Source organism: Nestor notabilis, unplaced genomic scaffold, assembly GCF_000696875.1.
Source record: "Nestor notabilis isolate BGI_N333 unplaced genomic scaffold, ASM69687v1 scaffold20352, whole genome shotgun sequence".
NCBI lineage: Eukaryota > Metazoa > Chordata > Aves > Psittaciformes > Psittacidae > Nestor > Nestor notabilis.
In genome coordinates, this window is record NW_009918955.1 from 1 (window position 1) to 22,618 (window position 22,618).

General features: G+C 46.3%; 1 protein-coding gene across 3 annotated transcripts in view; it reads right to left on the reverse strand.

Moving 5' to 3' along the window:
* The window catches only part of GRAMD1B (GRAM domain containing 1B), a 28,063-nt gene continuing 5,445 nt past the window's right edge, over positions 1–22,618 (reverse strand). For 2 of the 3 annotated variants that reach the window (XM_010010001.1, XM_010010000.1), the window contains 18 exons: positions 20,769–20,789; positions 14,893–14,977; positions 13,950–14,053; positions 13,714–13,809; positions 13,173–13,253; positions 11,942–12,057; positions 11,341–11,497; positions 10,435–10,624; positions 9,954–10,097; positions 9,375–9,493; positions 8,165–8,307; positions 7,420–7,523; positions 6,654–6,857; positions 6,357–6,447; positions 4,948–4,959; positions 4,514–4,621; positions 400–517; positions 1–90 (listed from right to left, as the gene is read on the reverse strand). In XM_010010001.1, the coding sequence (XP_010008303.1) occupies positions 1–90; positions 400–517; positions 4,514–4,621; positions 4,948–4,959; positions 6,357–6,447; positions 6,654–6,857; positions 7,420–7,523; positions 8,165–8,307; positions 9,375–9,493; positions 9,954–10,097; positions 10,435–10,624; positions 11,341–11,497; positions 11,942–12,057; positions 13,173–13,253; positions 13,714–13,809; positions 13,950–14,053; positions 14,893–14,977; positions 20,769–20,789 (1,983 nt within the window). The remainder of the gene's footprint in view (positions 91–399; positions 518–4,513; positions 4,622–4,947; positions 4,960–6,356; positions 6,448–6,653; positions 6,858–7,419; positions 7,524–8,164; positions 8,308–9,374; positions 9,494–9,953; positions 10,098–10,434; positions 10,625–11,340; positions 11,498–11,941; positions 12,058–13,172; positions 13,254–13,713; positions 13,810–13,949; positions 14,054–14,892; positions 14,978–20,768; positions 20,790–22,618) is intronic. The other variant, XM_010010002.1, reaches the window with a different exon arrangement.

The following is a 22,618-nucleotide window of genomic DNA, read 5'->3' on the forward strand; positions in this document are numbered from 1 at the left end:
TTAGTGGAAACGTTTCCGTTTCTCCTCTGGATCTGACCCGAAGTCCCGGGACCCGATGCCATTCTGAAGATTTATTAGTGAATCCTTCATCTGCAAGACAAGAAATTTCTCCACTGTGATGCTACCCTAGAGGTGAGAGTGCTCCAGGATTTCTTCTCCTGTTGGTGCCTGCTTCCTCCATGTAAAGTATTGATACCATAATCTGGGAGCGGTGCATCAGGGATGGGATGTACAAATGGGGACTGAGAAGATGGGAGCCCATGAGAGAGCATTCTCCCACCTAACAGAGATGGGGTGAGCTGGATGAGGTATGGGGCGAGCAGCCCTCTCCATAGGGACTACAGTGGAACCAGGTATGGCTGAAGGAGTGGGGAGGACATGGTCACCCTCTGGTCTCACCTGATCTAGAAGCATCACCGAGGATTTGATGATCTCACGCCATTTCTGTAGCTCTGAGTCATGATATTTCTGCTGAGATTCTAGTAACTGGGCCCATTCTGTTTGAGACTGGGGTAACCTGTCAGGCAGAACACGAGCAAGAGTGAATCTAGGGAAACTGAGGCCAAGGGGAAGCAAAGTGGATTGGGGGACCGTGTAGAGTCTATCAATCAGTTTGTGTCTTTTTACCCTGAAGGGTAAAATGTTTCCTTGAGCAAAAGTGCATTTAAGCATGCTTAGCATTTCCTAAATTGGATACAGTGGTTCTCTGCATGAATTAATAGCAAAGATGGGCCTTTTGCAGAAGTTGCTGTAGCGTGGGAGGAACCAAGGCAGTGTGCTCTCATTGCTGGGGAGATGTGTTATGCTGAGGGATGGCACTGCAGCCATTGATGGGGAATGGTGCAGTGCAGCCTAATGTGGTGGGAGAGGTGGCTCTGTACAGGTTTCTGTGTTGGTCTGTATTTTAATACAAGGCTCTCTTTGCTATGACTAATAGCAGCTCTTTCTTTAATGGCAGGTAGATGTAGGTATCGAGCCCTTCCCTTCAAGCCTAATTCATCCTCCAGAACAGGGCTGGAGGCTGCTGAGTGGAGCAGGATCAGGACACGAGCACTCCAGGCACATCACCAGGACTTGCTGCCCAGTGCTGCCACTCGGAGCCACGGGATGGGCCTCAGAGCATGGCTGGGCATCAGAGAAGATCCATCTCAGCTGAGCAGAGCGACACAAGGAGCATAGTGATGAGGAGCACAGTCAAGGCAGGTAGTGTGGCAGTGGCACCCCACTCGGCTCGTGTCTCCTGACAGGTATGGCTCTTAACTTCTGTGTCCCCCAGTTAAGATAAGTCTTTATCTTCTCAGATACCTAAAAGTCTTTCCTACCTTGTCTTCTACTTACCTCTTTGGGCTCTGCTAGGTGTATAGCTATAAAGTCTTTCTTCCTTATGTCATAACTAAAAGTCTTTCCAACTATTTTCTACTTACCTATTCCGGCTCTGTTGCTTTTAACATAGCTAAAAGTCTTTTCTTTGTCTTCTAGTTCCCTCTTTGTGCTCTGCTACTTTGTAACATAACTACAAATGTTTCCTACTCTGTCTCGTACTTACCCATTTGGGCTCTGCTACTTTCTAACATAACTAGAAATCTTTCCTGAAGTCTTTCCTACTGTCTTCTACTTCCTTCTTTGTGCTCTGGTGGTTTCTAAGATATAGCTAAAAATCTTTCCTGAAGTATTTCCTACTTTGCCTTCTGCTTTCTTCATTGGGTTCTACTGCTTTCCAGGACAGCTAAAAATTCTTTTTCATTCTTACTTCTTGGACTCTGCTGCTTTCTGACATAACTAGAAGTCTTTGTGTTTTGATTCTACTTGCCTATTTGGGCTATGCTGCTTCCTAAGATAGCTAAAAGTCTTCCCTTCTTCATCTTGTACTTCCCTCTTTGTGTTCTGCTACTTTCTAACAGAATCAGAATGGTTCCTACACTCTTATACTTACCTTTGCAACATAACTAGAAATCTTTCCTGAAGTCTTTCCTATTAGGTCTTCTGCTAAGTCTTGGCTAAAAAGTCTTTCCTGCTTAATTCTTCAGCTCTTCTGGTTTCTAACAGAACTAAAATCTTTCTGCCTCTGTCTACTCCTTCCCTCTTTGAGCTCTGCTACTTTCTAATGTAACTAGAAATGCTTCCTACTCTGTTTTGTAATTACCTGTTTTGGCTTTGCTTTCTGACGTAACTAGATATCTTCCCTGAATTCTTTCCTACTGTTGTCTACTTGCCTCTTTGTGCTCTGCTGGTTTCTAAGATAGCTAAAAAGGCTTTCCTGCTTAATGCTTGGCCTGTGCTATTTTCTAACATAGCTGAAAGTCATTCCTGAAGTCTTCCCTTTTTGGGCTCTGCTGGTTATTAAGATGGCTAAAAATGTCTTTCCTGCTTAATTCTTGGACTCTGCTGCTTCCTGATGTAAGTCTTTCCTTCTTTGTTTTCTACTTGTTTTTTTGAGCTCTGTTATTTTCCAGCATAACTAGACACATTTCCTACCCTCTCTTGTACCTGTTTTGGCAAGTTTTTCCTACTTTGTTTTCTGCTTCCCTCTTTGGGCTCTGCTACTTTCTAACAAAACTAGAAATCTTTCCTGAAGTCTTTCCTATTGGGTCTTCTAATTCCCTGTTTCCAAGATAGATAGAAGTCTTTCCTACTTTGTCTTCTACTTACCTTTTTTTTTGGACTCTTCTGGTTTACAAGATAGCTAAAACCTATTTCCTCCTTATTTTTTGGGCTCTGTTACTTTCTACCACAGCTAATTTCCTCCTCCTACAATAGAGATGTTCAAGCCTCACTTATGGAAGTCCATGTGGTTTCATCTGTGCCATGTGGCACATCTGCAGCTGGAATTCACTTCTTGGGTAAGTTCCTCCTTTCTCCCTTCAATTCACTGTGACAGTCTAACATGTTCTTTTCTTACCTTAGAACCAAGGGACCCGAGGTGCCGCTGCTGTGCCTTCCTGCCAACTACCATGCTAATGCCTTTGCCACACTCCTTGTGTTGCTCTGCTCGACTGGGATTCACCTCACCTTGCCCAGCCAAGCTCCCTGTGCTGCCCCAGGCCCGTTGCATGGCCCTGTGGAGCAGCACTGTTCAGCCTGAACATCCTCCGATCGGTGCCTGGAGCGCTTGTATTTGCCCTGCTCAGCTGGCTCCAGCCCTGGAGATACAGCAAAGAAATGTTAATGAAACATGACAATAAAACCTAATACAAGTGAAAAATGGATCTGCTACCATGGTCATTAATGCTAGCCTCTAATAGTCTCTGTTAGTAGCAGTGTTTTTGCTTTCCTTGTCTGAGAGGCTACACACTTAGGATTGGTACACTGAGCCTGGGGGACTGCACCCCTGCCCATACAGAATTGAAGTTTCAGTAGAATCAGGTATGGAAAAATAGATATATGGAAAAACATGAGAAATAGCTATATGGAAAAAGTCTGCAGAGCCTCAAACAGAATGCTTCTGCTTGCACCCAGCCTCTAGCCCAGGAGGTTCCACAGAAATCATAGGTGAAACACAATGGAGTTAGTTACCTGTGCGGGCAGGGAAGGAAGAGCTACCTTTATTATTCCCAATGCAGCATGTTACAAGAAGCATAGAAACAGCACATAAATCCTATACTTAAATACTATAGTGTGGTGGTCCAAATTAACACCAGGAGTGCCAGAAGAAGACAAAGCAGGCACAAACACTTACTTACTGCATCTATCCATGGAAAAGTAGCATTTATGGAGAAAATAATTCCCTTCTCTCAACAGGAGAAATGAAAAAGCCCAAAACATGAGACAAATAATCCAAAAAAGCCATCATGACTGCAATGGAGCTAGGAATGCCTAAAATCAAACCCAGCTTAGCAAGGGAACAACTGTGACTGCACAGAAATACAGCTAGAAAGAGGACAGAAGGGGACAAAAACACCTTAGCAAAGGGCACTCAGGATCTCCTCAACCTCTGAAACTAGAGGAGAAACTATTCAGGCAGCACTTGCACATGTAAAAAGACCATTCACCTAAGAATACCAGGAGGAATTCCAAACACAAGTGTGTGGCTATCATTATAAACAAGCAGCTAAGGGACATCAGCTCCACTGTACATGCACATCATGGGAGATGCAACTGTCCAGTTGCCTTTGATGCTAGATATGAGGGGGAAGTCTATACAATAAAGATTGATACCAACAATAAACTCAGTGTGGCTGTTGTCCTGCAAAGGAAATGGGGAAATGCTGCCATATAGCAGAGAGCTCTACACAGCACACACCAAGCAGACACTATACTGAAATCAGATGTCCAAAAAGCCTTGGACAAGGTTATGTGCTACCAATTACTAAGGAAATTAAATCAATCTGCAATTACGCTTCCCTGCTTTCCATCTACTATTGCCAGGAACTGCGCCATATTCTTCTTGTGATCTTTCTCTTCCTCCCATGGTCCAACAACTTCCTGACATCTAGAGCTGTACCTTTCAGAACACTTACTTATCTAATAGCTAATTATGTGTCACAGGCCCAGTACAAAGCAGATGTGACAGTACCTCTCCTGTAGCCGCAAGCCCTGCCACGCCGTGAGTGTCTGTGTAGTATATTCTAACATCCAGAGCTTGTAGAACAGCATCATGTTGAGAATGACCAGCAGCACCAGACTGGGAATAAAGAAAACCATTCATTAGGAGCACTGCATAGCCACTGCTTGCCAGTCATACCCAAGGTTTTCAGAAGGTGTCAGGTCCACGCTGTATGGGAGTGGGAATTTAATCTAATTAAATTAGATTTTAATCTAATTTAAAAGAAAAAAGTGATCAGAACTCAAAACTTCACCTGGTGGGAGAAATGTGTGAGCAAGGAAGACAGGAGACAGAAAGACAGGGATGATGGGTCAGACAGAACAGGTTGGGTGAGTGGATGAGCTGAATGCAGAGAAAGGGAAGGAAATGGGAGAGTAAAGAGGTAAAAAAGAGAGAGACAGTACCTGAAACAGATCCTAATGGGAGCAGGGAAGAGAAAAGAGGGAGTAGCTGCAGGTTAGAAACAGACCAACACAGAACAGGAGAAACAGGGCTGAGGGGAGAAGGCTCAATAGTGCAGAAGATACATGGGGAGAGGAGGGAAGAAAGGAACAGTGGGAAGAGAGGCAAGAAGAATAGATACCTCACTGTGCATCTGCAATTAGCGGTGAAAGATGCTCAGCAAAAGCTGAGCTGTGTGGGCAAAAGATAGCACAAGGCTGTCTTGTCATCCTTACATTGCTTTACATCACCTTACCCATCATTACAGCAACTAGCTGGGCTGCTGCTGCAAACCTCTGCAGTCTCTATCCCCACTGGGAAAAGGAAACGCAGGAAGGAGCTCAAATTGAAAAGCAACCTCAGGCTACAACTCAGCTTCTTCCCACCTCACTAAAAGGCAAGTGGAGCTTAATGAGCCCAAGTTCTGCTGTTCCTCGTGGTTTAACAGTCTGCTTCCATTTCCCATGTTTGGACTGCTCCTGTACCACCTCACAGCACCTGCCCAGCACGCACTGCAACACTAACACATGAAAGCTACTTACCAAGAGGCAGAGAAACAGTAAATACACCTGGGATTAGGCATAAAGGCAAAGCACAGGGGTACAAGGAGCCTATAGCCAGCTCCCTTTGAGCACACATCCAACCAAATCCAAGACTCACCTCTGTGATAGGTGGTGGCAAAAAAGGGACCTGAACCTAACACAGTTCCAGCTAGTGAAACCACACCAATCTCTTGCTTCATGTATTTCTACCCTTATTTGCAGAAATCATCTCTAAATGGTCCAGTTTCTTTCTGAGATGGTGTCTTTCATCAAAACCACTGCCCAGGACCAGACTCTAATAGGTTTTGCCAGACCAGTGGAAAGAAGTCACAGACTCCTCACATACACTGAGCCCTGTTGTGGCAGCACAGCAACTCCCAGGGAGCCTGGCATGGTCAGCTTTCCTGATAACAGCTAGTTTGTTGGCAGATTGCATTAAATGACTTAAATTCACTAAAACCAAAACCAGCTTCTAAATGTCACTGAAAATCTCTTAATTGAATCCTTGAAATAATAAATACTTTCTACTTGTTGGATTTCTTTTCTCTTAAATATTAAGTACTTGAATTTATTTAAGTTCTTAATTTACTTTAAGCATTTGATAAATTAAGACCAGAACCTACAGAGCCAGATCAGTGGCCAGCTAAACACTGAAAAAAGCTGGGATCAAGCCAGACAAAAGACTGCCTGTCATTGCCTTTCCCCACTCTGTGCTGCACAAAGTTTGGGACTAGAGAAGAATATGTGTGAGTAAAAACTGGCTCAGGGGATCACAGAACACAAAAGGACCAAAGTTGTTAAAAGGCTGACAAGGAAAGAAAATCACTTACACAAAACTGATGACAAGGAGCAGCTTGGAGACACTCTGCAGGTGGAAGCCACTGGGGCTCTCCTCAGGGATGTGCCGTGTCTGAGTGGAACCTGAGGAGATGGATGAATTTAGGTTAGGAGATGCTGTCCAGTGGGGAGGGCAGCCCTCTTCCATTTACTTCCCCCTCTCATCTCATCAAATCAAATCAATCAAAATCAAATCAAATCAATCCAGTCCATCCTCCCTGCCCTGGAAAGCCCTGTCCCCTCTTCCCATTAACCCTCCACGAAACAATGAGGGGTGTGTGGTTCCTTACCTGCCACATGCTTGATGCGATGAGCAACCTCCTCATCGGTGGGGGTGGTGACGGGGCTCAGCACCTCCTCCAAGTGCGGCACCCGCAGGTGGGCATGGGCGCGTTTCCTCCGGCGCACGGTCGATTGCTTGCTCACCTTCTCTTTGGGGGATTGTCTGTGCACCTCAGCCAGGTACGTGCTCTCTGTCTTGGTCAGCTCACTCTCTGCAGGGGCAGCAAGGGGAAGTGTTTAATACAAGTGGTCTTGGCTTTGCAGAGATACAGACTGAAGCCCTCTAATGGGACAGGCAACAGGCAGGGTCTGAGAGGTCCATGCCAAAGGATGCACCACACATCACAAAATCATATAATCAGTTAGGTTGGAAAAGACCTTTAAGATCATCAAGTCCAACCATTACCACACGACTGCCAAGACAACCACTAAACCATATCACTGAGGGCCTCATCTACATGGTTTTTGAACACTTCCATGTCTCAGAGTTCTTCCTCGAGAGCAGCCCTTACTTGGAAATTAGGCTTATCACGGAAAAAGCATTTGAAAATGTGTTTTCCTACATAACTGTCTGAAAGCATGGCATACATAACACAGCCTTTTAGGCATAAGAAATATATATCAGAAGAACCATCAATACGCTTTACTGTTTCACCCTCGAAGGTCTGATCCCCAGTAGGCTGGCAGGACATATGACAATGTCATACTGCAGGGATGCATGCATCAACTACGGAAGGTGCCACACTGTGCAGCTCCAGTCATCGCTGCTCTTACCCAAATGACGGAAATAATCTTCCAGGCCACTCCAAAAGTTCTTCTCAATGAAGGATTTCACCAGCCCCCAAGGCTGTTTCCTGTAACGTAGCTCTGTGGAAACCCTACGGGAAGAAAGGAAAGTCATTCTCCCAGTTTTGCTTCCCGAAGGCGATGTCAATTCACAACCCTTTGTCAATAATAAATGAGAAATAACCCTGCACACTGTTATTTCTGGAATGGTCTCAGCCCTGCATGTTTCTCCAGGAGAAGCATTGCATGAAAAGGCCTTTCAAAGGCAGCAGTAGGAAGGCATCACAAGGGCATCCCCCAAGAAGACTCCCAAGACCTTCAGCCATGTGGCAGGCAAGCATTTACATTGCTTATTGAAGGCTAAAGTGTTGCCTGGCACTAAATTCCTCCCCCTGTCTCCCCAGGCTCATCTCAGAGGCACAGTCCCTGCAAGTATGTCCCGTTGCTTATCTCATGTTGATTGTATGTGACAACTGGCCCTGCAAACCATTGCTTCCAAGGTGGGGTCAAGAAAAGCCTGTAAAGGCCCTCCCTGATCCAGCTATAACTCCTCTGCATTGGGTCTATTGTCTGCCCAGTGTCACTACAGCAGGCTATTGCCCCTGTGGCAACTCTTCGTGACAGAACAAAGAAATAAGGCAAAGCCCCTTTTAACACACCAAACAGCGGAACTCCCACCCAAAGGTGCCTTTTGGTCATCATTAAAGCTCTTTTTACCCCCCAGGAAGTGTACCTGAGTCGACTTTTGTTTCTGGCAACACGAGTCAACGTGTAGCGGTTAATGGTGTAGAAATAATCATGGTAGGGGACGTCGTGAGTTAGCACCTCTGCATCTATGACATAGCACTCGCTTTCTTGGCTGGCTTTGTACATTGTCTGCAGAAAAGACAGCATGCAAGTCAAGTATGAGTCTGCTTAGAACATGGCTTTGATAGGTTGGCACTTTCCTCAGCACTTTTATACTAAGACAGCTCTACCACAAATACCCAAGCCCCATTTCTGCACTTCTCCTGTTAACAGCCCACCTTTAAGGGAAGGCATGCTTGAGGAAACCAAGAGTTTCATTCAGATGTTTCTCAAGGGCATATTTCAAAAGGGCCATTCAGCCCTAGCAGATGAACCCCCAGCATTTTGTACCAGAGATGTAGTTACATACACTACCACACGAGGACCTGTCCTTTGGGACCTCATTAAACTGATGTCTGGCTTGTCAGGGAGCAACCTGATCTAAAATGGCACTGCTTTGAGCAGAGGTCCTTTCTAGCATAAATGATTCTGTGATTCTAAATACTGTAGAAACATGTCAATTACTTCTTCTAAGTGTTTCTGACCTGATCCATATACACATCACAGAAAACATCTGTTTTCTTACAGGCTATTTCTGTGTACCTCTGCAGCAAGGACACAGCAAAGTGCACCTCGATGCTTGACCCAAAACTCAACAATAAAAGGGGCCATGTCCTTGCCTGCCTGACAGTGTGCTGCTCCCTTTGCCCATCACTTTAAACAGGTCGTCTAATTGTCCTCACCATTAATTAAAAAGCCTTGGCATCTCTATGTAGAGCTGCGAAAAGGACTGGCCAGACAGTATCTGACTTTCCTGTGCCCTGCTAATGAATAACATCTGCTGGACTGACCACAGCCCAAAAGGCACAAGTTTGGGTGACACACACTGGTGTTAGCATGTGCTGGCTTGTTCCCAAACAACTCTGCTTCTGCTGGAAAATGTATGGCCCTTTCCTTGCAAAGCAATCCAGGGTGAGTGTAAGATTAGCTACTCGCATTTGCAGTGATACTGGGTAGCAAGTTAATACAAGAAAAATGGGTAAAGGAAAACGGACAGGGAGAATGATAACATGCAAAGCAGCATGCCCAAGAAAAGGAGATCAATCACAGATCTATTTCTACAGAGCATTACACCCCTGCTCTCCACCTCCACGTACCTGTGTCTCAGTGACAGTGGCAGTTTTGGGGGCCAGAGGGTTGGTGAGGGTGATGGTATACAAGATCACTCTGGTCTGATTGCCATTTTCTTCCTTCTTCCAGGGATGAAAGATAATATCTGAGAGGACAAAACAGTATTCCCTTCAAGTAACTGGAGAGGGATCTCGGGTCAGTTCCTTGGGGAAAGGCATGACCACGCTCAGGACAGTATCTCCTTCCCCTTGGCTGCAGAAGTACTAGAGCTCAACTGAGTGTGAAAGAAATGTCCCTAGCCTCTCCCCCTTTCCCTGCGCTTGGAAGAGGGGAAATATCCATATTTAGTAGAGGAGACCTATCTCCTTCAGCTTTAAACCTTTAGTTACAGGGAAAGGAGGACTATAGCATGCCAAGGGGCACTCTCTTTGCACCATCAACTGCACAGACTGTGCCAGTGTGTGGTATAGAGCTAGAAAAGCTTTCTGCTGACACTGTTAAGCCTTGAACATAGGATCAGCCTTAGCTGATGTTCAGAAATAAGAGAGTCTGCTTCTTCCATAAGCTTAGACCTGGCTCTTAGAACATAAAGCTAGATAGCTCACCGGAGAAGCGGCGCTGTTCCATGAAGTCCCTCTGGAACTGGGAGTCCGTGAAGAGCAAGTCATACAGCTTGTCCACGCTGAAGTTGAACACCTCGTTCACGTACTGGCGCCCGTTCAGATCCTCATAAAAGGCTTGGACTTCCCCTGTCGGGAAACAGGCCCACAAAGCCCAGTCATGATCCATGCCAGTATCAGAAGCTGTCCTTTCACAGCACCAAGACATTAGTATTAGTGAAGAAGGAACCCAAAGAAGGTACTTGTAACCTTTTTCTTCCAATAGTTGGGATGTCAGAAGGGGTAATTAACTACATAGGTTATTTTAGGGACATCCTTCCAAATACCCCACATCCACAAGGATAGGAATTATTTGCATCTTCTGAAACTTTAGAGTCCAGAAAAGGAATTCAATATTCAGTCCCTCACGGGAAAGGATGGGAGAAGGCTGAAAACAACACTGATGGAACAGCCCTTCCCCACATACCTTCATCATGGGTCTCTGAGGAGTCACTGAGCTCAGTGGGAATGTCTTCGTTGTCATTGAAGTCTAGGGAAGGGGAGTTCACGGGGCTGATGATCTCTATCTTCTCTCCCATGATATTTGCAATGCCAATGTCTTTTTCCACAGGACTCTCCGCCACTGCCTCCTCCTCCTCTGGTAGCACTCCATCAAACTGCAGCAAGGAGAGAGCACAACAAGGGCAAGATCAGCACCTGGAAATGGGGGTTATTTCTGAAAACTGCACATCTGTGGGCCAGTTTTCATACCTGTGAGCATTTTGGCCTCAACGTGTCTGGAAACTAAATAATAGAGACAGGAGGAAGGTTACCATATGGTGTTTGTAAAACACATGGACATAGTAGACCACCTCCTCTCAAAGAATCACAGACAGCTCAAGCTGAGGTCGTACACAGGGCTTGTTGTTTGTTCAGACAAGCACATCAACAACACTGGGTTTTCCACCAAGCAAACCCTATGCAACTAGGAAAATCTGAGGTTATATCTGGGGAGTTGGAACTAGATCATCTTAAGGTCCTTTCCAACCCTAACTATTCTATGATTAAATAAGGTCTGCTCTGCTGTAATACTAGGAGGATACACACTGTTTCCTAGGGAATAACTGAAGGCAGAGAAGAAATTATAACCCTTTTATCTCCACCACTCCACTGATTTTCATCTAAAAGTCCCCACTTTTTTCACTGGCTTTTAGGACGTTAGGCATACTTTGGACACCTTTTCATGGCCAAAAACCATGCTTATAGATAGCACTGACTTGAGGACCAAGGTTTGCTGCAGTGGAAGAGAAGCTGCAGGGTAAACATCAAGGACGATAATCTGGATCCCAGAGGAAAGGATTACTGCTCCCATTGCAACAGAGGAAGCACTTACTGAGGCTGGTGCTTCACTGCTTCCCGTGGATGTCAGTGTGCTGGCAGTGACAGATTTCTTTGGCAGCTGAGGGCTAGCTTCTGGCTTGGCCTCCATGCTGCTTTTGGAGGAGCTGTCGTTGACTTCATTCTCTTCCACAGGGATTTCTTCACAGTAGCTGAGACGCCACAGAGAACACAGGTTTTTATGTTTACCCCTCTCAGTACAGCTACAACTGGACACACAGAGCAAGTAAGAACATTTCTATGAGGTTTCTAGGACGAGCGGGAGCAGAAATGGCTCAGTACAGGGAATATCAGCGCTTTCTGACTGTGTAACACGCTGACTGGTCTTGTGATGGGATGCTTTGGCATTTACAGAGTTGCTCATCTAGCCCAGCAAGTAGAGAGGCAGGCATTTCATCCCTGCCAACTTCCATGAGGAAATGGTGTGCTTTCAGCTTTATAGATGTTACACATTTAAGGGCAAACATTTGGCCAGAACCCAGCATCTCTCACCGGGGACAATCAGCAGTTTGAGGGATGCAATGTATATCAGGACTCCTGCTCTCCTGAAGCCATCTTTTCTTCATCACAGGCAGAGTTTACTCCTCCTCACTCACCCCATTGTGTTGAAGTCATCATCAGGAGGCACATAGTCTTCATCATCACTGGTCAGACCCAGCTCGTTCCCGTAACACTGGTGGACAAAGTGCCAGAGCTCCTTTGGACAGAGAGGCTAAAAGAGGGAACAGAGAACAGCGTATGTTTTCACCTGAGAGTATTCTTCCCATAGTTACTGCATGGGATAAGGCAGGAAATTTTTAATCTGGCTGCCAAAAGTAGCCATAAAAAAATATGGGGAAAAAAATCATATAATGAGAAAGTTTTACCCTGAAAATATCTATCTGTGTTTCACCTTCTTCCCACATGCACTCTAATTCACATCAGGAGAAAAGGACCAGGTTCTTTCTCCCTCTTTCCTGCAGGCATGGATCCTACATTCGGAAAAGGAGCTTTGGAAGTGGTTCCTGTCTTCATCTCCATTCTCATTTGCTTTGCCCTTGAAAGCAAGGGCACTGAATTTCGTTAGGAACTCCAAAAAGCTGATCAAATGACAGCATATGGCAGCAACAGAAGCTGCCCAACGCAAAGCGATCCTTTGGCATACCAAATCCTACCCCCTTTTTCAGGACAGGGTATTCTGGGTGCTTAATTACTTCAACCTCCCAGCACGGTATGAACTCAAGCCAGAAACATCCCGAAACGCTGGGAGCACCATGATGTCAGTTCATGAGTGTTGCTCCCGCAGGGAGGCCAGAAATACTCAATGGATTGTGGAACAGATACTGGGATCAAATACAGGACAAATGGGGCCGCTTCACAGCAGGTGCATGTCCTGCTTTATTGTACAATTCAACCCACTGAGCCCTTACCCTCAGCCAACACTGGTTGGTTTTGGGATGCCCTGAACACACGCTCCTTTTCTATCCTATCTTGAAGTCTACACACAGACTTAGGAAGAGCTTTGCGTATGCAGTGAGCTGTTTCTGTTCCATTTTAAACTCTTATCTTTTGGGCTGTTTCACTTGCACTGTGGACCACAAAAAACCTCCTTCCTAAGACGTATGCTTCCACACCTTAGCAGAGGCAAAGTGGGATCTACTGCGTATGCAAGACATGTCTGTATGTCAGAATTCCATGTGAAAAGAGAGAATTTCACCTGCAGTGATGTACCTAAACATGTGTCCTTACTGTCCCTATGTCTTCTTATGCATATACATTAGTCAAATCTGCATATATTCATCACCTCCTTTCCATCCCACTCCAGCATTGAGGGGCTGGTGACTGTACCTTGTCAAGGAGAGCATTCTGCCACAGTCTGAACATCATCATGTATGTCCTGTCTCGAGCCCCAAAGGAAGTAAAAAAGTGCTGAATGGGAAGAGATGGAGAGAAAAATCAGTTCAGAAAAGACCCAACAAAGGGAAGAAGAGACAAGCCTGCTTGGTTCACTTCCCAGCTACAGTTTAAAGCAAGCCACACAGCACAGCTACTTGGTTCTTGGGTACGAGAACTGAAGGCCTCACAAAGGAGGCTGAGTGCATCTCACCCAGGGATGCTTAAACTGAGAATCAGCTGTAAGGCCTCTCACTTGATTCTGAGCACAGAAACAGTTCCATTAGGGGTGTCCTACTAAATAACCCAGACCTTCTACCTGTTCCCACACCCTTCATATCATCAACGTGTGTTCCAGCCTCAGCCCAAGATCTGCAGAAGCTCTACACCCAGCCCTTGGTGCCTCCTCCCTGGTAGCACAAGCAAAATCCCACGACATTCCCTGCCCCTGCCAGCCATAAAGGGTAGCCTGGAGATGAAGGCCTCAAGGATGTACCTTTTCAGTGTCAGTGCAAACTTGGATGGCATTAGGAATGAGCCGTGCTGTTTTTTCCTTGGTCATCGAGCAGATATCCTTCAAGCGAACCGTCAGCTGCAGTCAGAGCCATGCAGAAAGGGGAAGGCAGAGAAAGAACACAGGTAAAGATGAGGAAGACAATGGGAAGAGTGCTTCTAAATCCGTGTCAGCAGATCTGCTGGCACAGAACACGTGCAGCAGTGTGACAGCCTTACCAGTGTCTCCCAGCGGAAGATGTTGCTGTAAAAGCAGATCCAGTTTTCAGAGAGGTAGAGGCGGCCCTGCAGGAGAATGTCTCTTTGTAGCGCGCATGAGTAATCTGTGGGTGGACAACAAAGAGTCATTGAGGAGCACCAAAACCAGCGTAAAGGTGAGGATAAGCAGCAGCAGCAAGAGAAGAAGCTACTCAGTGCAGTGCTGAAGAAAGCCAAAGGCAGAACCAGAAGGAACTGAGTCACAGCTGCTGCTCTGTCCAGTGGGTTATGATTCCTCCTAAGGGCATGTCAAAGACAATCTCTCTTAGTGACTGATGAACTTGCCTTATTAACATCCCATATACTGTTATGTGTCTTTTCCTTTTTGCCTTCTAGTTCATTTCTCTCCCATTTTAACCATCCTAAACCATTTCTATTCCCCTGCTAAGAATATGCACTTTTCAATAGAATGAGACATGATATGAGATCACCAGTTACATAAAATAAAAGAACAGATGCGATGCACTGGGCAGTCACTAATCAACTGCAAGGCCAAAGACTAAATGGATATGGGAAGGGCAGTCATGCGTGAGTAGGGAGCACCAGGGATGTTGGAAAATAGGAATGCTCAGTGGCACACATGTTGAGACATGCAACCCTGACCAAATGAGGAACGAGCTCCAAGGCTGACACACTGTCAGGTCTGGGGGAGCAGTGTGGAGGAAAACATGCTCCTCACATCATGAGGGAGCAGAGCCATAGCTGATACAAATCAGTGTTGCTCTCTCTGAAGCAAAACAGATGAAACCCATTAGAAATGGCGAGGAGGGGTTCCATCTGTGCACAAGAGGGACACAATGGGCTTGTTCCTTGGTGGCAACCTCTTTGAAGAAGAACAAGCTGCATGCATATGTGCTGGATAACCTCCCCAAACCACAGGCCATCACAGAGCACTGCACCTTACCTACGATGAGGCGCTCCGTGTCAGGAAGCTGCTTGAAGAGTTTCCTGAAGTCTTCATTCCGCTGTTTGTAAGTTGGACTCAATACCTGCAAATAACAGAGTGCCTGTTAAAGAGAGGGTCAGGCATGAGTACAGAGAAATGGAGTGGGAGAACGGGAACACCTTGGTAAGGAGAAGGGGGATCAGATGCACTTACAAAGCGTGAGGCTAGGAGATCCCCATCCCAGCAGACACACAGATGGGAGGATTTGGGATTTAGTGCATTAAGTGAGAAAAAGAGGAGAACCTGACTTGGAAGAGCAAGTACAGAGCAGAAAAGCTACACCTGTATCTGCTAGGTAGCAAAATGGAATCGAATGGAAGCTGTGGCTGCAGGAGAAACATCTTTTCCTGCAGTCCTAGACTGTACAAGGTATGAAACATGCTGTTTGCAGTGCATCAGTTTGCCACCAATCCCCAGCTCTCCCAGGAACACACAGCAACACAGGAAAACAGGTGCTTTAGTAGACCTGCAGCCCTACCAGAGGGACTTGAACAGTCACTGTCATCAAGAGCTCAGGAAAACTGCAGTCATTCCACTCCTCTCCCCATCAAGTGCTGGCCAGTCAGTGAACCACAACTACCCACTGTACACCAAGAACACTCCTGTGGGGCTCAGAAGAGGCTCTCATAGGGACTCAACTCTGTTTCGCACTCATTCTGTAGACACTTGGCCTCATGGTGCTGGTGTCTGGAGGGAGCCCAGAAGCTGGCTTCTCTCTGGTGTTTACTACCCTATAATGTGCCTCTGCCCATGTCAGACCCCCCTGCACACCGTGCCCATGCTGACAGCTGCTCAGAACAGCCAGGGCATTTTCTGAAGGCAGAGTTGACCAAAATAGAGGCATGACCAAATTCAGGAGACTCATATCTCCTGCTTGATCTATTATGCTCTTTCTCCCACATGTAGGGAAGGTGAAGCAACCTGGGGTACAACCTCTTCCCTCCCTATTTCCATTTCCTTTCAACAATCCTCTCCTATCTCTTCCAGCTGTGAAATAGAAATCTTCCCAAAGCAGAAAGGGAGCCTCCCAGGGCCCCAGAAATCAGAATGATTATAGAAAGTAGCTTCTGTTTGGGAATGGTGGTGTCAGGGTCACAGGGGTGGGAGGAATAGGAAGTTTATATAGAGTTGGCTTTACAAATGCTGTCAGATCAAAGAAGGAATCACAGACAATCCCCCATCTCCCAAAAGCATTCCCTCTTCCTCACTCCAGTTCAATGAACTAGAAACCATATCTTTTAACATCAACTCAGCACTTTGCTCCAGTCCTGTGGTCCCCAAAGAAAGTCTCTTACTTCTGAGTACCATCTGCCAACCAGCAGATGATAGAAATACGGATTTTACTTACCAAGCTTCTAGTCTGAACATCTGGAAAAGATCTTGGTCAGAGATGGGCTCCAGTAAGAGCCCCAAGCCCAAGATTTCCTGGGACAAGCATACAGGATGGAAAAGGAGGGAGGGGAATATAATCAGCTCTGAGCTTTGGGTTCAGTGCATTACAGCAACCCAGCTTAGCAGTACAGTTTCATGTGGAGGGGTGCTCCCCTCCCTGCCCTGCAGTAAGGGATGCTCTGACCTAAAACCTGTACTACAACAGACACTTCTGCTCAGCACCAGAGCTTCTGTTAGTGACAAACAGTTGGGTTCAGAGACACTCACAGCTGGAAATTCATCTGATCCATATTCTTGCGATAAGTCAACAAACCCCTCCAGGTCCCTCTGTAGACAGGGCAGCTCCTGATCCAGCACCAGATCCCAGAGAGACCCGCACTCCAGCAAGGAATCCATAGTGCTCCCACTGCACAGCTCCCCGTGTTCCCAGTCAAACTTTTCCTGTTCCTGCTGTCACCGCTTCTTGTTTAGATTCAAAGTCGAAAGAGATACAGCAGCTTGGCAGGGGTTTTTGTGCCCTCCCCTATGCTCCTGTTTGCATTCAGGTCGCCTGCCCTAGCAGGCTCTCTACATCTGAGAGAGGGTTTGCCCTCCAGAGGACTTTGCAGAAGCGGCTCATTGGGGTAAGCGTGCTGGCAGGCAACCTTGGTGCTCTTCTGCTTCAGCTTCACCACCTTCTTGCTGTGGGCATCCCTTAAAGCAGCACTGCAGAGATGCCGACAGCCCGAGTGGTCCCAGGCAGGTCTGTGCAAGGCACCTGCAGCTCCCAACCAAGGTCTGATGCACAGGAGGTGGTAATTGATATAGCTCCAACCACCAGCACCAGCGGCTCAGAGGCTTCAGCGTGGGTTTATTTCCACCTTTTTCAACCAGAAAGCAGTCACTCTCACTCCTTCAGTGCCTCCTCTCTATTCCCTTTCTGCTCCGAAAGGCAGCTCCAGTCTTTGTTACGGCTTTTCATGGAAGGAGCGCCTGGGGAAGATCCCAAAACGACTCACACATGCTTTAAGTCACTGTAGCTGGGTAATGCTGTCAGGCAATGCCCTGCAGTAACCCAGGCTCAGCCCTGCCTCCCAGCAGATGTTTCCTGTAATGGAAAGTTGCTGGACAGAGTGTGCTGGGGGAGGCGCAAGGGGAGTTAAGAGGGACTGGTCTAAAGCATATAGCGATGAGGAATCAGGCATGTCAGACACACAGAGCTAGGAATCTTAAGGGATCCGCAACTCCTATACATGTCTCTGAGCTCCCCCAAGAAGCACAGCTTTTTCTAGGCTTCCTTCATTGCTCAGGTCACTCTGGAAATGAAGGGCTCCAGCAAATGAACTCGCTGCAGGTCCCAGGATGATTGCTTGGAGCAACGGAACTCCCTATTACCCCTCTGTCCCTACTCCCCAACCTCTCCATCTCTCTGCTCAAGTGAAGAAATGAACAGGTAAACGTCCACACTATGGCACCAGTGATGTTGAGCCATGATGCTGAGACCACTAAATCTTCATCCTTCCTAACAAACTGGGCACACAGATATCAAAAACCAAAACACCATCCAACCAACCAAGCCTATGCAAAGCCATGGTGTCATTCCATGACCAGTGACTGCAGTTTGCTCCCTGGCAAGAGCTCTGTCTACTCAGATGCACCACAAAAGCATTGCTGGTGCTAGACAGCATACAGGTCTCCTCATTTAGCTTTGCCAGAAGGAATCAGTATATCCATCTGCCATCCTACAATGAAGGAACAACAAGCCTGGGAAGGACAAAGAATTAGGATTACAGACATCTGTGAGGTACCTGCATTGCTTTACTGAATGGCCCTATTTGGTGGAAACTGTTTATGGGATTACTTCCAAAAAGAACCCACCAGGATGCTTCTGTCTGCACACCCACCCACCTCTATTGCAGTGATGAATGGCACAAGTGATGGGAAGAGCTAACCTGGAGGTGGAGACAGCAAACATTAACTCTACTGCAAACAGAGAGAGACAGGACAGGGTGGCACTGTGATGGGGGAAACAGGGAGAAAAGGGTGACTCCCCATGACAAGAGCTCCCTGTTAATACACAAACAGATCCTCCAACAGGAAATTTAAAGTGACTGTTGCTGGGGGATGGGATCTGACAACACAATAACTGAGATAGGTATAGTCTGGTTCAGCACAAGCCGCAGAAAACAGGAGAGATGAAAGAGGCAGGGGAAAAAAGGGGGAAGGAAAATCTTATCTGGTTTGCATGACTGATAGACTTGCTTTTAACTCTTTAGGGAAGAAGATTTACATTGCTCCTGGACAACAGGAAAACTACTGGAAAAGGACAGCATACATTCCCCCTCTGACAGCAGCACTGCTATGCTGATTAATGCAGCAAAGAAACAGGCCACCTGTCCCACAGCATTTGTTCCAAACCCAGTCTGGTCTAAGAATAACAGTTCTTCTAAACCAGAGTCTCCGTGTCTGCAGTTACTCACTAAAGGCATAAGAATCACCTCAGGGACTTCTTCCCACAGTTAGTGAACCCAGGCAGCCCAGTCATGGTCTGCTCTTCCATCATGAAGATATGAACACAGAGCAAAGGTTGAGTGTATTTACTCTCAAACTGATGTTCTTTCCTAACCTCACACCTGGACCAGTTTGTGTTTGTCCTCTGGAAGGCAAAGCAGAGAAAGCACACCAAGACCAAGAGACATCTTTGCCAAACCAACGCAGGACCTTGGTTCACCCCTTTTCTCCCACTTCTCAATCTGATAGTGATGTCAATCCCAGAAAGCCACAGTAGGATCAACAGGAGAACACACAAGGTGAGAGAAGCTGGTAGCATCTTAAGGAAAAAGTAGACAAAAAAGGAATCCAGGAGAGGGAAAAGGAAGGGTTCCAGTTGCAAAAGAGGGAGACAATGCTACAAGGACAAGAAGATCAGTTAAAAGCAGCAAAACCTGAAGTAATCTTAGGAAACAGGCATTCTGACCACTGGTGATCTGAGGATATTTAAGGACTGTGTGCTCCTTGAGGAACAAAGAACAACGTGGAGAGCGTTTGCTCTGAGCGTAGGGAAGTTTATGCAAAATCAAAGTGGTGCAAAGCGAGTAAAGGTAATTGTAAGGCTTTGCGGAGGGGAGAGGTAACCTCCACACATTCATTTCTAGAGCTGCTCTCAGTGGGGAAAGGAATAGAAGAACCAGAATGGTCCAAACACCAGAATAATCCTGCCTGGAAGGAGTTGGCAAAGAAGGGAAACTGTATCAAGGGGATACATTAGCAACTTTTTAATGGTAATAATACTGCCAAGTAGGATTGACTTTGCCTGCTTGCCTGGAGTTTGTGGCCCATCCATATTTCTACATTGCTGCTTTTATCTGGCCAGAACGTCTCTACTAATAGAATATGGTTTGGTTTTGTCTTCTAAAGGGAAATAATTGGGAGGGGGAAACCACAAAAAATGCAGCCAGTGCTTACTCTCCGGATGTACTGTCTCTCATGCTGAAAATATATGGAGGAAAAACAAGAGAACAGAAAGATAAGATAGAGAGAACATGAAAACACAAGAGACCCACAGAAGCAGACCACAGCAAAGCATCATGCAGCAGGGTATGGATCTCAGCAGCTACAGTCAGAAGCAGTAATAGCAAAAGTCACCTTTAGCCAGGGCCACAGATTCACATTTTTTCCCTATCTACCTCACTCCATGTTCCCCTCTTTGCCATGTCTCCACCAGTTTGACCTACCGTGGTTTATCCTTCATTCTTAATGCCATTGCCTCCATGCTTCAATTTGCTCCTGAAACCACAGCCTTTTCTGTCCTTGATACTATCCTGGCACTGATTGTATACAGCAAGTAACTAAGTCTGCCTCTCATGCCTCTGTCAAATCTGAATCAGCCAAAATCACTGGTTCTGATGTCTACAGGAACATTCCATGTTGCTGGACGTGGAATGGCTGCTGCATTTGCCAACTATCTACTTTAGAGCACTCAAGGGATGAGGGTTTAACCGTGCAGAATGACACCAACCATGGGAATTCGCACAGTATGTACTGGCAGCACTGCCACCCGTGCTTGCAGAATGAAAACAAGACCAAGGCAGAAGCAAAATGTAGTTTTGCTATGGTTTTTTAGACAGAAAATAGTTCCTCTCTTGCCCCACACCACCCTGAGAGATGCAAGGGGTTTGCAGGGTGGCAGCTCTGTCCGTCACCACATCAGGACCAACGCTGCTGGGAAACCATAAAGTACAGGATTGTGGAGATCATCACTAGGGTGACTGAAAAGACAAAGCTTGTGCTCTCTGTGTCTGGCATCCCTTCCCTCAGGATGCCAGTTCTGAGCCATTGCCATCTTCTCTTCTTGGAAATGGTCAGTATGCCCCAGTGTCACTGCAAAGCCCCTTTGCACCTTTCCCCCCACCCAAGCACCCAGCCCATATTCACCCAGGGACAAGAGAAACTGGAGTACTTACATTATACCAACTCTGGCTTTTCTGTAAGGACAAAATAAAAGAGAAGCATTAGTTAGCACAGAGATCTTTGGATCCAAAAGAAAGATGGACAGAGAAACTAGGTCCGATCTGGTTTGTATATTTAGTGAAGTGAAAGTGGGGTTAAATAGAAGATATCAATGGTGTGGTCTAAAACGGTTATTTCCAGTTACAGGAACAAAGAACAAATCCAGAAGTACAAGTCCATCATAGGAAACAATTCAGGCTAACATGTGCATGTCTCCATGCACGCACGCACGCACACAGACTGTGCTCCCTTCTGCAGAACAGCAGCACCCACTAGCAACAGAGGAGCTCCTCATAGTCACCATCAGCCATGTCTTTGAGAGGCTTCATCCTTCCACGGCTGCTGGCCAGGTAGCAAAAATCACATTGCACTGAAGGGACCCTGTGCAAATAAGCCCTTGAGGAACTACAAGGAGGCAGGGACACCATCTGACTCACAAAAGCCATTCAGCAAACTTTCAATAGCGTTTTAAGGAAAACTGCTGAAATAAAAGGAAAAATCACTAGAAAAGCTAAGCAAAACAAGAAAAAAAGAGGCTGGGATATATTTTTCCCCTCCAGAATTTCAGTGCACAGTGTTTTACATCATTTCACATGTGATTTTATTTGTCTTTATCATGGCATTTCAGATGGTTTGAGAGGACAGGCCACATGGCACACTGGAGCATATGAAAAAGCCAACTCAGCTTGGAAACTCTCACTTGGCAGTTCTCAGCTGGAGGTGAGATCTATCTGCACAGAGAGAGGAAGAGATGAGCTTCACACTCCCACTCCAGCCAGGCTGGCTTTCCAATGCCAGGACACAAAGCAGCACTGGCAATATAGGCATCCCCTATTTTAGGGTGGATTTACCTGAGGGCAGCGGAGCTTGGGAGCCCTGTAGCTTTTCACCACTACATGGCTGTGCCCATCCCTCTCTCCCAACCAGCAATGCATGTCCACATTGCACATGGGGGAGCTGAGTCAACACACAAGGACAGAGCAACATTTCAATGCATTTCTTTCTTTGAAGCCATCTTGCTTCTGACCTTGGACTGGGAGTATTTGTCACCCAGTTTGGAATACGAAGGGAAACGACTTGTAACAGAGCCTGTGGAAGTTTCACTCAGAGTTATATTCACAGAAACACAGAAACTACCTGCACTGGGATAGCCCACAACAGGACCAACAATGTACAGGATGTTTACCAGAGGAAAGTAAGCACCAAATGTTAATGAGATCAGACTGGAGCAGAGATTTCTATGTAGACATGGGGTTGCTTACACTGTTTTTTCCTTATACTCCCCTGCGTTCAGCTCCCTCTGCTCCCTATATGTCAACTCCAGCAGACAACCATACTGGCATCTGGATCTCATTCCTGCAGCCAGCATTCCTGAAGGAGCCCTTGCAACCCTGGGCATTGCTGCCAGTTTCACTGCACTGGTCTCTAATGGGAAACCCCACAGTACATGCCACAGGCCAAAATACAGAAGTTTGATGTTAAAAAAAGGAACACCCCTAAGGCCTTTCCCCAGATCCTGGGGATAGGATATGACCTGAATACTCAGTATGGCTCATTAACTAACCAGAGGAATTTCCTCTTACTTCCTACACTTTTCCATACTTGGCCATATCCTCCATTCATAAAGGGTCTGGTTGAAGTCATCTTTCTTCATAAGTAGGACATGGAAAAACACCTTATGGAATTCAGCCTGTACTAAAAAGAATTGGGGGAATTAATCTTAAACCATATACACACCACCTTGTCTGGGTTGGGAGTGGTTTTCCTGTAGAGCTGTTTTGCCATCTGTTTGCCTTAATGAGCA